Genomic DNA, 15,419 nt, shown 5'->3' with positions numbered 1-15,419 from the left:
CCCTTACTGTGGCCTGCAGTCAATACCCTCAAACTAGACTGGATGTGGCAACTCCCTAACGTCCTCCAAGTTTAAACTCAGCAAAGCTAATGGTGCTCACGCAAGTTGCTCAACTGTAGTCTGGAGTAGAGAGACATATTTACTCAACAGGGTTAGCATGATCTCCCAGTAATCTCCTGAGATTACAGAAGGCATTTTCCACTGAGGCTTCTAAAGAGAGGCTACAGAAACACACTGGTTAAAAACCCTACAAACACATACCTCCAAAAGGAAACTCAATCTAGTTTAATTAGAAATTATATCTAACATTCCCCCATGCATTCCCCTACATGAGAAAATACCTAGGAACTCTATTTTTAAGCAAATGTGCAACAGTAAGCCATGTCAAATTTTAAGTAAATTCTGCAATTGCCACTATGGGCTGGTAGTTAGTTTCCTGAAATACCATCCTGTTTTAACAGCATGTTAATTTATCTGCTTAATATTCTACAATGGACTAAAGTAAGTATGCAAGTTGATAGTGGTCTGAATTTGCTGTTTCATTTTGTTTTCAATTATAACAACATCAGGAGATGTGGCATTTATCCACTGAAATGTGCCTTACATCAATAAAACATTCTTCCATCAGTAACACACCTGTAACAATTTAAGCCTCTTCAATATCCTAAATCCCAGTTAGGTAAAATATGTTAACACACAGGGACATTCAGAGCATGAGCACTGGCACTGAAGTGAGGTACTTTTAATAATTATTAAAATACATTGCTGAATTGGAAGGCCAGCATTGAATATCCTTTATGATACATGAAAACAATCTCAAATGCAGTTTCTGCACGTTCTTTCACCAGACCTGTTTCAACTAAAGACAAGTGCAGAATTAAAGCAGTCTCTCGTTTTTCTCCCCACCCCCTTTTTTTTTTGCCTTACTATTTCTAAACTTATTCTAGGTAGCAGCATTGTATGCACAGCTGTACATAAAGAACCTCATTAAAAAAGCTGTTTTATGTGGGTATTCCTCTGAAAGCTTAACTTTTGCCATTTTAGAAGTTTATATTAATGACCACATTCCTTTACCAAGCACTAGTGTTTTTTTTTTTATTTCAGTTAAAAACACACGTTTTTCCTTTTCGTTTTTGAAAATGGAGAAAGCTCCTTTATTTAGAAACGTCTGGTTTTGTTTCGTGTCTAAAAACTAGTGGCTTAAATGTTAGTATTTGTTTCCATTCTGTTATTTATTTTCATTTCTTCACATTTGTCTTTTTAATTAACCGTGGTCTACTGTGTTAAATGTAACACATTTCTGAGAATTGGAACTGTGAGCTTTATAGGGTTGTTATTCTTCTGGTTTTATACTGCTATAATAATAAATTATTACTAGTGCCATAAAGTTTAAGATCAATCCCAAAATCAGGTTCTGGGTCTCCTTTTGTTAAATAGTTCAGGATGTACCAAGTCTGAAATTTTCTTGTGGAATAATCAGATTAGAAATCAAGAAGTAATTTCTGTTCATTAGTATATTATTTTTTAAAATAACAGAAATGAAGTACTGAAGAGAATGTTAGAAATCACATGTAAATACTCAATGAAAGCATGTAGACTTTTAGTAGTGTTCAGGAGAATAAATTTACAGCGAAATTTGGACAGAATTAGCAGCCATTTTGGCTACTAACTGTAATTAAAATGTACTTTGGCATTATACTGATTTAGGATACCTGTCTACCATTGTGAAATTTTCATGTATATTTATGCTATAAAGATACATTACTGATGCCTTTATTTCTGCCTAGAGGTAAACAAAACATGGGTTAGCATGAAAGTAATCTTACTTGTGATACAGAACCAACAACAAAAGTCCATACTAAAACACAGCGATTACCCATTTGGATAAAGCATGATAACACCACAAACACTATTCATTTTTTTTCATTCATGTTTTTTACTCATTTTTTTATTTCCTATAATTTCTTGTAATTTCTTTCTTTTTTTCTTAGATATTTATTCATATAAACTTAACATGACCCTTGCACTATGTGTCCCAATTGTCACAGGTCCCTCAGAAACAATACATTATAATCTTTGCAGTGCTAATTCACCAGGACACTGGTGCAGAGTATGCTTAGCTGATTACAGCTCCTAGAGTCTCAAAAAGGGCATCACCATCATACAAAACCAGGGCATGATGACTGACTCCCTGACACGATAGCTAAACAATGGTCATTTTATTCTGTTTCTCTACATCAAAGACATTTGTAGTTCTGTCGGGTCTGCTTTGCTGCCTTGCGCAGACCACAGCTCTATACTCCTGGTAAATTTGTTACAGCAAACAGATAAGAGTACATAAAAAACAGATTTTTGCCTTTCCACAGTGCAATATTCTATTGCAGTATAACACACAGTAGCCAAATGAACCCTCCGTGGTTTTTACCCACCTAATGTTGTAAAAATATTACTATGACGTTTCATCTGGTCGACCATCTTAAAGGTTAATTCTGTTTCCTATTTGAGATTTTCCTCTAGGTGAGCCATTCCGTGCACTTTCTATTTACTGATTCCAAACAACCCCCAAACTGTTTCATTGCTCACTCTCACTGTTAAGAGCATATTGACTGGCTGCCTGCTCTGCTGTTTAATTCATTTATGCTGAGAGTCAGGCATGAAGACAGAATTTTAAATGTGACATTTGCAGGCTGTTGGGTCATTTGAAGCTCTGACAACACCAGGGAGTTCCTGACATACAAACTGGTCCTGATTTCCAATCTTCCATCTTCTGAACACATCAGAGATTCTTCCCGGAGGTGCACATTTCAGCCAAAAGTTTTAAAATCCCTCGTGTTTACATCTCACAGAAAAGACTTGTACACTTTAAAGTTTTAAAATAAAGCTTATGTTTCCTTTAAGGTAAAACCAGCGCTGCCTGCAGCATGCAACTCAACTGCTTAAAAACACTGATTGACAAAGGTATTTGGAAAGATCTACAATAATAATTAATACTAATAGGATTTGGTAAGCAACTTTGACATTAGGGGACTTTTTATTTGTTCCTGTCAATCTTTAAGCGTTCAAAACCAGCTCAGTCTGAAACCACAGCTTTATCTAACATTGTCTATCTGGCTTACTGCTATCCTGACCAACACCATGTCCCAGTTTTCAGGTTGGAAGTCTTCCTTATCTCAAGGCAGTGAATGGACTGTACCATTTTGTCTCCCATGATGAACTATCATTATCTTCCCCAACTTTCAGGTCAATTTTTCAGAGTATACCTGATTACCTGAAAGATTCCATACTGCTAAGGTACCATTAGGAAAACAGTAATCTGACCTATGCAGTCCTGACTTCGGAAAACTAGAGTTACTTGTCCCTTAAGCAGGACTCACATCTAAAAAGTTTAAAATAATTTTTTGGGGGGAGAAAATTCCAAATGACTGCAACAGAACAGGTCTTTTTGCTTTCTTTAAAGCATCACCAAGAAGGGAGATGCTAAGTCTCACTACTCATGTTTTACAGTACATCACAAGTTTTATGTTGCTATTTGGCCATGAGTGTTTCCACAAAATAGGCAGAGCCCACTGTGGCTAACAGCAAAGAGTAAGACGACATGTGAATACACAGTGGACAACTAATCTACCACCAGGACAGACTGAGACTCAGACCTTGAACTTTGAGAAAACAGCAAGAAGGGAGTATAGAATCTTCTGCACAGAAAAGATCTCTTCCTCCTCCTTGCCATAAACTGGGGAGGAAAGAAAAAGGAAAAAAAAAAACCCAAACAAAAAACCCCAACTTGCTATACTAAAAACTGTAGCCTTCTATTCAATCCTAGCTCAGATGTCCACATCATCCCTCATTTGTTTACCTAAATCAATAGAAGGGTATTATTTTAAATAAAGACACAGTTAGAAGGCACAATCTAGGCAAAATCTCAATCCCTGGGTTTTTTTATTGTGCAAAACAAAAATCAAACAAAAAACCCTGTGCAAAGCAGAAAGTAGGATGACACTGCTATAGTTAGAAATAGTGCTAATTCAGAACTGTATTAGGAGGGGAGATTGTTTTCCCTATTCAACTTGTCATTACAATTATTCCACAACAATGATTCTATACTTTGGCTGCTTTTTCAGGAAGGGTAATATGATTTAGGTCAAGATGCAAATTTGAAGAAATTAATGGATTTTTTTTTTTTTTTCTTTTATATCAGTAGACACACAATTTTAACAGCAACCTCTGAAGTGTTAACTGTGTCATATAGCAAGCATCTTTTCATTGCCATATTCAGAATAAGACTTTTATAATTTAATAGTTGTCATCTCAACAAAAGTATGTTGTTTTTACATACTTCCAGCATGAGGACATTGATTCTGTGTGACCTAAAAAAGCGGTTTAAGTATTAACAGATGTCGTTCATTCTCAAAGAAAATATGTAAAATAGAAAGACATACCTGGTGTATTATCTGAGCTACAGGAAGTTGTTCAGCGTATTTTAGTGGTTCTGTTGTCAATTCATCCTTTGGAAGCCTGGGAAGAAATGAAGTTAACATTTATCAAAGTTAGTACAATGTTTACCAAGTTAAATTACTGAAATTTAAAGAGTTTCAGGTACATTACTTTTAAAAGTGTGGTATCTGGGAGATTATTTTGCTTAAGATGAAGAAAAAGGGTATTTTAAGATCTTAATTGAAGATATTTCTTATGAAGTTGAGTGAAATAATAAAGTTATAAGTAAACAGAAATGTGTGGATTTTTTCCCTGACCAAAGCACATAAAACATAAATTTAGCAGCAGAAACCTAAGAAAACCTTTACATTTAGTTTTAGGTGAACAAAGTGCTTGTGAAAGCTGGATTGAAAGCCCCACAGAAAAAAAGTCTTACGCATTTACAGAGCATATTCAGCACTGTTAACAATACAAGCTTCTTCACTCAATCCTGCCAAAGTAATTCAAATATGACCATCTCAAAAGGCAAGAGGGATTATTCAGCTTTTCCCATTTTTGCTGCAAGTGCACTTCAGTGCTCAGCTGTGGTAGAAGTTCAACACCAGAAACATTTGTGCATTTGGCAGCACAGTAATGTGTACTACTGGTTTCAAAAAAGCCAAAGAACTAGCATGAACAAAAAGAGTAGAATACTTCACAAAGAAAATGTATCATATCCCTTTACACTTCAAATAAACTGTAGTTGCAACTGAAAATTCAGAATCCATAAGGAGACTCTTAAAAGAACATTTAAATGATAGTAAATTAATATGAAAGCATGTTTTAAACCCTTCAACCATACTGCTTTCACCTACTGGAACTACACAGCACGTGCTACATTTTCAAAGTATCATTCGAGGTTTTCATCAGCCATTCCTCAATCTTTCTGAAGAGTTCTGAATACAGGAATTTGAGTAATATTGCAAGAAATGATGGGGGGGGGGAGAGATCCCTATGAAAACAAGGCCTTTCTCTGAAGTTAAAGCAGAATTACTTTCAGACAAAAACTGTGGCCAAGACATTATTTTCCAGGTTCAAATTACTACCTTATACCCATTCTAGTCAAAAATGATACATGCTTGCTGTGTTAATTTACCTGCAGACCGGCTGCCAGGTAAGAGCCAGAAACTACAGGCTTAGTCCCTGGACTGGGAATCAACAGGCTGTGGTAAAAGAGAGGACAATAAATGCACATCTCTTCCCTTTTCCATTTCTGAATTTCTGTTGTCGTTTGAAATGCTATTAAGATCCAAATAAGAGCCTGAATACCCAGAAATCTGTAATGAACAGAGTATGAGGAACTATGAAAGTCTTACTCTATAAGAAATTTAAAAGCAGAGAATGAAAGAAACACGACAATATTCCAAAGATCAGCCTATCTAAAACCGTTTAATGTGCTTAAGAAAAATTAAGTAAGCAAGCTCTGAAATACTACTGAAGCTGGTCTACTGAAAGAGCTCATTTACTTACATGTTTTTTAGTTTTTTGGACTATTATGGCAATGATGAATTTGTACTTGCAACATGAAATATGCTGCTGTTAAAGTCCAACACAACTATCAGAGCTCAGAGTGGGCTCAGCAACTCCACTGCAGTATGAGAAGGAACCTTACCACTCATTTCCTTTTTATTTTCTATCATTTGTGGGGTCCTGACTGGCAAACATAGCACTATTTAGCTACCTGCAGTCAGTGTGAATTTGAGATGACTTCTGTTCTACTGGGAGCCTGTTAGCTGACATAACACCTTGATTTATGGATACCAGCTACATAAGCCCATTTCTTAGCCATAGTTCTAGATATGAAACCACTGTACACAGAATAAAATATTCATCAATATCTTGAACACTTATCTCTACAGTCTTTACAGGGACACTGCAAATCTGGAAAAAAAAAAAAAAAAACTAAAAACCCAGTATCTCAAATCCCCAAACTAACTACTTGAAGCTGCAAGTAACTATAAACTGAATATTAGCAGGGGAAAAAAAAAAAAAAAAGAAAAAAAAAAGAAAAAAGGCTTATCTGTTGTATCAAGGACTTTGTACGTTTAGCAATGTTTTCTGTCTAGACACAGTCAGCATTCCCTTGCATAGTCAAACAATCCTTGACGATTGCAGAAAAAAAGATCTCTCTTCAAATGTCAAAGGATTAAAAAAGATAGAGAAAAATTATCAAGATAATTTTGAGCCTTAGGAAGCTTTATGAAAAAAACAGGGAGGGGAGAATAGTATAAACGTGTATTTTAAAGTAATTAGATTTAAACTGAAATTAGTCTGATAGGCTTTCAACATCAAGAAAGACTATTTTTTAGTTTTTTCTAATTTACTTTCTGAAAAAAAATCTAGTCAATTGAACTATACTACATTTTATATGTATATAAAATATAAGATACAGAGAGGTACATGTTACAATATATATACATACATGTGTCTACATATATATAGCCACACTATAATACCTCTACACACGTGCACACAGGTATTTTAAAGAAAAGTTCAGAACCATTCTCTCAAAATTTTCGCTTAAATGCCATAAACTTCTTGTATATGTACTCAGTGATGTACTAGCTATCAAGTCTACAAAAGAGAGTTTTGATTCTTCTCTCTTGCAGATAAGCCTCTGCAACTGGAGAAGCATGTATCTCAATCTTCTATATGAAACTGCATAAAGCATGGAAGCTCAAGACTCTTGACAGAAAAGCCATATGAAATATTGCCCAACTATATCCTCTACCGGGAACAAATCATTAACTTAAGCTAGCAGGTATGATAAAGCAGTGTATCCCTAAAAACTTTTGGGCATTTGAGGTTACTAAATAAAGTGCAAGAATAACTCACAGAAAATTATCTTTGCAAATTTGACAATAATAATGTAGTCTTCATTATTATGATACTGCAGTACTATCATCTAAAGCCATTGCATGGTATTTTGTCAAGGGAAAGAACATAGCACCTCCTCCTAGTACCACACGGTCAGATCCGTCTAACAAAAATTAACTGTGAGAAGGATACACAGATTATTGAGCCAACCTAAAGCATCAACAAGTTCTTACTGACCATAACTGATTTTTTTTTTTTTGCCTAAATTCATGAGCGTATGTATGGCTTCACAAAGGTTTTCTTGAATGCTTTGTTCCCAGCTCTTTTCTTTTTTTTGATCAACTATCAGAATATTTCAACACATTTTTCTAGGGTTATTCTCATCCGCTTCTACTCATGGTTCTGACCAAGAGTCAGATCTGAACTGTTATTATATTCACTGTTCATAGCTATTTACACATTGGAAAATTAAAAGCATCTAATACTAGTGACATTCTTTTTAGCCAAAAAAGGGAATTACCCCTAGAAGTTATGTTGTATTTTAAGCAAATAAGCATAAAAATTTTGTGAGAAAACCACATTTTTTGCTGATTTATCTTGCTGATTTTCGTATCAAGTGATGATACCTGTGACAGAAATTGAACTTCACGACAGAAGTACCTTCCAGGCCCCAATTTTCAAGTTCTTATATACAGTCAGTTTGGAAAATGCTTTGAAGTGCTTCAAAATGTCCAGCGTGCTAAGTTCTACCAGTGTAACTATGTCAGTTAGCCATACACCACTTTCAGCACTCATTTTAACAGATATAAGCAATATAAACTCCTCTGAAGAGAATTCATAATATTACTATGAAGGCTCCACAGATCTCGTTTTCATTTCTCAGAGCAAGCACCAGTTTACTGGTCTAAATATTTGTATAACAGGTATAAGGCAACTTCCTCTAAATTTCTTTTTGCTTCTTTTATCTTACCAACAAAACCTGTTGTGCAGTCATTCCTTCTAACAAAGGTGAAAACTGGATGATGCAACAAAAAATTGCTACCCTATAAGCAGCACGGAGGATGAAACACTGCATAAAAAAGGCTTCCATGAAACAGCATCCATCCTGAAAAGCTCCAAGAACAGGAGTAAAGTCAAGACTTGGCTGTCCTGAGAAAAGGCCAGAAACAGCTACTGGAGCCTAAAATCCCCAAGTGGGCACAGAGACTATATTTTAAATAGTCTTTTAAAAAAAGAACAGAGACAGCTCGCTACCAGTAAGATCAGGCAATGTGGCGTAGCTCACACCTACATGGCTGAATTCTCTCCCCCAAAGCAGGGGCTGCATCCAAACCTGGCTACTCTAGGCACGTGTTATGCCCCGAACCACGTGCAAACATTGTCCAGGAAAGAACTAGTTGGCATGAGCCAAAATAGTATCAGGGACCGTGCTAACAATTAAACATCACATATGACTGCAGACAGTACATCAGTCTGCCTAACTTGAAAGCACAGAAGCAGCCTCATATTCTGTCTTTAAGAAAATTACATTGATTAGCTTGGTCAGTTTTGCAAGTGGATCCAAGAAAAGCCACAATCAGGGCAGTTAGTACCGAGGAGAAAGAAACTTGCTGCAAAACTGCTACTTCATTTTACACTATCCCTAAGATTAGTGGCCCACCAACATAGGGTGTCCTAGACTGGCAGAATTAGCTGTAAAAGGCAATCCTCTTCTAAAAAGTCTAAGGGATAGGAAGGCCATGACTAGAGAGGAGAAAAAGGTCAACACAGGAGAGGATGTTGTACTTCCTCCTCTTTTGCAGGTTGGAGGAAGAGAACAGGTCAGGAGAAAGATCATCTCAATTACAACCATCCTGACCTTGCTTCTCCCTTTCACAGAGGGATGCAAGTCAATTGGTTACTACTCTCCTTCCAGAGATAATTTCCAGATGCCTGCGGTGGCATTCACTTTTGCTCAAAACCAGCTATGTCAGGAAAAAAAAACCAAAAACAAATAATAATAAAAAAAAAAATCTCAGTTGATGGGATTTTTGCTCAAATCACATGTGGTAATTTGAGGCTGTAATTTCACAAAATTAGCTGGCCTCACTGTTTAGTTCATTTATATTTGACACTTAAACCTTTACAAAATTAAGGGCTAATTTGTTGTAATACAAATGTCTTTGTATGTTTAACTTTTTTCAAAACAATTCTATTACAAAAACAAAAGTCATTTTTCATGAATTAATTTTCCAGTAAGAAATTGTCCTTTCTGTCTCAATTGAGCATGACAGCCAAGTGCTGCCAACAGTGCCAAAGCAAGCTAACACAGTGGCATATCAGCATATATGGCATCACGCCTGACAGCTGGTAATGCAAAGCATAAGGAGATCTTGATTTTCAGGGAGAAGACTAGAAAGAAACATAAAATCAGAAGAGAAGTGGGAAGCAGTAAGAGATAGCAGAAGAGAAGGATCTCGAAAAATTCAATTTAAAAGTTATTTTTATGCTGCCACTGTGACTGCTCTTAGATGAAGGAAAGTAAGCATGAAACAGAAACTGTGGAAAGTGAATCTAAATCCAGTAAAATGTGTCAAGATATTAGTGAAAAATCTTATTTGTTATTTATATTTGCATTCTTGCTCTTATGGGAAAAATCCTGAGAGAGTCAACGTGTGCTAAAGAAAAATAAATCCTTAGCTTCAAGAGGTGGCATATTTTGCCACAAGTGCTAATCCAGCCTATGGTCTGCTACACAGAATAGCTGCAGTGGCTTTAGGGCAGAGATATATTTTCTCTCATGCAAGTATTACAAAAATACAGGGGAAAAAGAGCAACATCGGATCACTAACTAGTTTGCTCATAGCAGAAATGGGCTGTTAAGACACTTCAGGAGAGCCGGAAGTCTAGATAACAGGACAAGCCATAAAACCTGGCTCTCTGGGCAAATATAAACATTCACTAATTATATGAGGCAACAGGACTATGGCCAATATTTCTTCCTTCCTATACAGTCTCTAGATTTGATGGTTTGGACAGCTCACACATCCTTTCATGCTTATGATCCATGCATGGATAATACTGCACCTCTTTGAAACTATTGTTCCTTGATGGTAAGTCCTAGTCCACCTCTCTTGGAAACTACACAAAATCAAAGTCAGAGTGTGAAGAGTGTAAAGAAGAGGATATCAGAGACAAAAATGCATTACAGAAAAAGGGGTTTGGGGATTACCACCTTTGTTTGCTGTAGATGTATACAACTCGCACTGCTCCTAAAGTGGAGCCTGGTTTGTCTGACACGTAACTTCTGAATAGTATGACTGAAAATACTAGAACGAATTGTCCCACTTCTAGAAGTGGCTTGAAAGCAGAAATACTGCAGCTGATCAGTCAGTCAGTACGTGACCAAAGGATGCAAATAACAGCAGTGGCCTAAATCAGGCACCCCAGACTGAAAGGTTGAAATTATTAATCTAAACCTGTGTATAGCACTGATAGCTTTATTGACTGTAAATACATGAACACGCTTGCATCTAGCAATAAAAAGAAAACAAAATACCAGAGCTTTATGCACCACATCAGAGAAAGTTATTAGGTTTCCTATTAAAGAGAGGCTGAAATGGGCTATGTCGGGTTTGAGTGAATAGTTTTTAAAATTGGCCATTGAGAAATTTATCTACCATATCCATACTACAGAAGATTAAGAATTAGACCTTGGATTAATGCCAGGTACTTGATCTATCTGCTAAATCCTAACTTCACACATATTTAAGAATAGGGTATGTTTAAACAACAGAAGCACTAATGTACATGGAAAATGCCAGTGCTTGATAAGATGAGATCATGGTTAACTCTGCTCTTCCCCAAAAAGTGTGCTAATCAATCCTTTTCCTACCTTTTTAAGGGAATGCAAGATTTGCCTATTAAGTATGTTTACCACATGGATAGTCACAAAGAAGAGAAGCAAACACTCGAGAGCATTACCATTCCAGGGCACTCCCTCACAACATCTCCTTCATGGCATTAGTTTCTTCAGTTAAAGGGTCAAAACAAGTGTTTCGGCTACTTAAGAAAGCATTTAGTGTATGCTTTGTTGCTGCAACCTTTGCTCAGGTAAGTATGGATGTCCCCCTCTAAAAACATGATATACCTAATAATGCAAACAACTTCATTCACCATCATAGTACTGAGGTTTGGTAAACTGGACAGCTGTGGCAGCTTACCTTGGGAGACCTTGCAGGACTGTCTACCAGAATGCTAATGTGCATCTTTTGCAGTTCATTGCTGTGGCGTCTGAAATTCATGTCTTTGAATGGGTAAGTGATTAGTGCATATTCAAAGCTGAGGAGAGGAAGGAGCTGTGTCTACAGTGGAAATATGCAGGTGTTTCGTAAGTACAGCCAAGCACACCAAGATTCTTTGGTCCATGAATGCTGTGACTTCCACTTCCTGATGCTTGCAGAACTTAATGCAGCAGGTGGCATACTATCAAAGATGGCTTAAAAAGATTGCACAAAAATGAACAATACAATATGGAGATAAAGGAAAAAAAAAAATAAATGGAAGGCAAAAATGATCCTTGATACAATCAAAAACTAAAGCAATGTTAGACACAATCAGATTCATAATTATCTGAAGAAGGAAGCTACTGACTTGCATTGAAAAGAAAAAATGTCTTACTTCAGTGTGCTGGCCTTTACAGAGAGATATTCCTGTAGAGTAAAGCAGCAAAGCATCTTATGGTTTAGAAATGCAAAACACTTTCTATAATCTGTTCATTTCTTTTCAATAAATGAGAAAGATTTTGACCCAAACTAGTTGTACAGACTTATTCCTGGAGTTTAAAAAATACCTTAAGTCTGTGAATGTACAGTGATTTCTGCTGAACCTGATCATAAACAGGTCTGTTGGTGTTCCCAGAGTCTGCCAGACACATTGAGTTATCATCTGTTGCTTCACACGCTGGATAAAACTAGACTGTAACAAATGTTTCCTCTGCCTTTCCGTGATTCATACATAATTTCTTATGGAAAGAATTTCAGGTAATTAACCTCTGTCAAGCCACATATTCTTAACCACCCCAAGATCCTCAACAGAGGTAATAAAAGTCTATAGCATGTTTTAACACAGGTTGACCAATATTGTCTTTCTGCTCTTTTCTAGCCAATGACTTTTGTCAAATATGTTTAGTTGCTGAAGGGACTCTCTCTTCTTCTCTGCTCCTATTTTTATACCTAGGCAAGACACAGGGAAGGAATTAAAAAGAGTATTAGCTTAAGTAAGCAGAACTGGCTTTGCTGCTACTGGAAAACACATGACCTGTAGGGCTTCATTTTGTTATCTCAAATATTCCACATTTTAGGTAAATTAGAAAATCTCTTTTGAATTAATTTAAACTTCAACATGATGATGATGCTGAAGCACAGAATGCTAATCAAAAATTGGAGATAAAAAGACCAGCTAAGTCTCTCCTATCAATGAAAATCACCATATGAGTCCACAGCTAAAAGTAGGTACTCATTGCTTAATGTTAATTCATTCTCACGGGGGGGGGGGGGGGGGGGTGTGTGTGTGGAGAAAAGTGTCAAATTTCCCGAACTGGGGGCATGTTTATACAGACAAGTCCAGCAATATCAGAGGAGCTTCTACTGATGCTCCAAACCAGTCAGAAAAGAATATCGCCCACCTAGCTGAGCAAACATTCAATCTGGTTTGAAGGGTGTATGTGCTGTATCTAGTAACCGAGGCTGCAAATTTCCCCCTTGGACCTGGCACTTCCTAATTGCATGGGAAAATGTTTAAAAGAGTGGTTAAAAAAAACCACAGGTTATTATTGCTCTATGACTAGTAGTTTGGAAACTCGTGACTGAATTTCACAGAAATCTCAAAGAAAAAAGACCAAACCCTCCCCTGCCACTACATCACACATTCAGTTTGAATACTACTATCAGTGCATGTTAGAATTAAACTTTCAGCTGGATAAAGCAAGCTTTTTCATTTTTAATAACTGAAAGTTTATCAGCAGAGCCTAATCTTTACGTAGACCAATTCACCACCTGCCAGTGCACAGAAAGTTAGAAAAATCAGAAGGAAGAAATTTTTAAAACAAAGAATTAACATGGGAATGTGCCAGGATAGCAATTCCATTATTTAGTGGCCACAATTAGTCTTTATAGCAAAGTTTGTTTTTTGTTTAATACCACTGTTCCTTCCTGCATACGCTGAAGTTAAACAATGCATCTGCATTTGTTTATATTGTTACACTTTTCAACAAGCACCTTCTAAAAACCCTGTAATATACACATCTTAAGTCCCAATATCTCTACATGTACGGTACATATTTCTATTTTTTTCAGTTCATGAGTCACATAATGTACCATCCAGCTATAATTTCTCGTGAGACTGCTTAGTTCACTACAAGAATCTGTCAAAGTAGTAGTGGCAACACCTGTTCTCTGCCCAACACCATCCTCAGATCTTCTACCTTACCCCCTCCATTTCAAGCTTCCTACTTTACTTTTTTGCCCCTTTACTCCAATTAATAATGTAGATAAGAAATGTTGCTTCTAAGGGACTTTTGGAGATCATGCGGTTCAACGTCCCAACACCAGATCAGGTCACCCATGGCTTTGTCTAGCTGAGTCTTCACAATCTCCACAACCTCTCTGCGTAACATGCTCTAGTACTACTTTACACTCTTCGCAAAAACATTTCACATAATGTACAACCTGAACCTCCCAAGCCACAACCTACAGCCAACGCCCCTTGTTACCAGAAGAAGAGTTTTACCTTAACCATCTCTGTAACTGCATTTCAAACAGTTGCAGTCTGCTACTACATCTCCCATCTTTTCAAGGCTAAGCAAGCCCAGATCTCTCAACCACCTCTCACGGGTTGCATGCTCTAGACCCTCACCATCTTGGCAACCCCTCTCCACTGTCTCAGCATCTTTCTTGAAGGGAAGGCCAAAAGCCAGACACAGTATTTCAGGTGGGGCTTCACCAGCATCAAAGAGAAATAATAACAATATTGCTCAATCGCTGATCGTATTCCTCCTCAAGGAGCTCAGTAGGTAGCTTGCCTTATTGATGATGATGGCACTCTATTGATTCTTATTCAACCTGGTGTTCACCACTGCCTCCAGATCCTTTACAGCAGGGCTGCTAATCAGCCTGTCAGCTTCCAGCCCCTACTGATATGAAATAACAAGAAAAGACACCAATTGAACTTCTTTCTACAAATGTATAAAAGAGCATATATTGGTACCAATAATAGGCCCAGGTTTTCTTGAAAGAAACATGCTATACACTGGGCACTCAGAAAATTAATCATAAAAATTACAGTTCTGGGCTTTTGAGAAGGGGTTTACTGTGCAATCAAGTCTCCTCTGAACACTAGACATTGCATTTGATCTGTCTGGATAAAACATGATCAGTAACACATTTCCATAAAGCAGACAACCAAGATACACCAAGAACTGCAAAACACTATACCACAAAAGTTAACCAACTGCTTTCCCTTCTTTCACCAGTACTGTTCCTCTCTGTAGCCAACTCTCAGAGTCCTAAGAGTGGCCATGGCAGACAGAACTGATTAGCATTCCAATCAGCTAACAGTAAGTGCTTTAGATCTCCTGTCAACGCATGTACCTAGGTAACATTATATTGCTAGGCCCATTAAGAGGGCTTTTCTTCACAGAAAGCTGCACAGAATGTATGCAGCTCTTAAGCTTTCTATCAGCCTTACCTTCTGGACCATGATTTTCTGTTATTTATAGATGACATGCACTTTTCTGTCTAGATTCTGGTTTTGTTTGTTCTTGTTAATGGCAGATGAAACCTCAAGTTCAAATACAAACACTTAGCTAGATTATATTCTCTGAGGCCAAGGTACTGGAGGTTACTGAGTCTGCTGATGTTGAACAATGAATCTATTAATGTTTGACCCTGTAAAGCAGTCATCCTTTTTCTTCATATTGGTATTTTATGGTCTGCCTTTCTATCCTCACTTATTGCATAGTATTAGGACCAGAAAGGACTCATCTCCTGTCTACCACAGACCACTGAGTATTTTAACCAGAGCACCCTATATGAAATTCAGTGACTTTACAAACTTTACAGCATTTAAGCCCAAACAATTTTAGTGGTCTGCTC

The 15,419-nt window shown here is 37.1% G+C and overlaps 1 protein-coding gene across 1 annotated transcript in view; it reads right to left on the bottom strand.

Moving 5' to 3' along the window:
• Nucleotides 1-15,419, bottom strand: part of PIGK (phosphatidylinositol glycan anchor biosynthesis class K) — a 74,376-nt gene that overhangs the window by 18,489 nt on the left and 40,468 nt on the right. The window contains exon 10 of the mRNA XM_030032010.1: nucleotides 4,437-4,512. Coding sequence (XP_029887870.1) covers nucleotides 4,437-4,512 — 76 coding nt within the window. The remainder of the gene's footprint in view (nucleotides 1-4,436; nucleotides 4,513-15,419) is intronic.

This window comes from Aquila chrysaetos, chromosome 12 (genome assembly GCF_900496995.4).
Source record: "Aquila chrysaetos chrysaetos chromosome 12, bAquChr1.4, whole genome shotgun sequence".
In the NCBI taxonomy this organism is placed as follows: Eukaryota; Metazoa; Chordata; class Aves; order Accipitriformes; family Accipitridae; genus Aquila; species Aquila chrysaetos.
The sequence above is the reverse complement of the archived record's forward strand: the minus strand, read 5'-3'. Positions and strand labels throughout refer to the sequence as shown.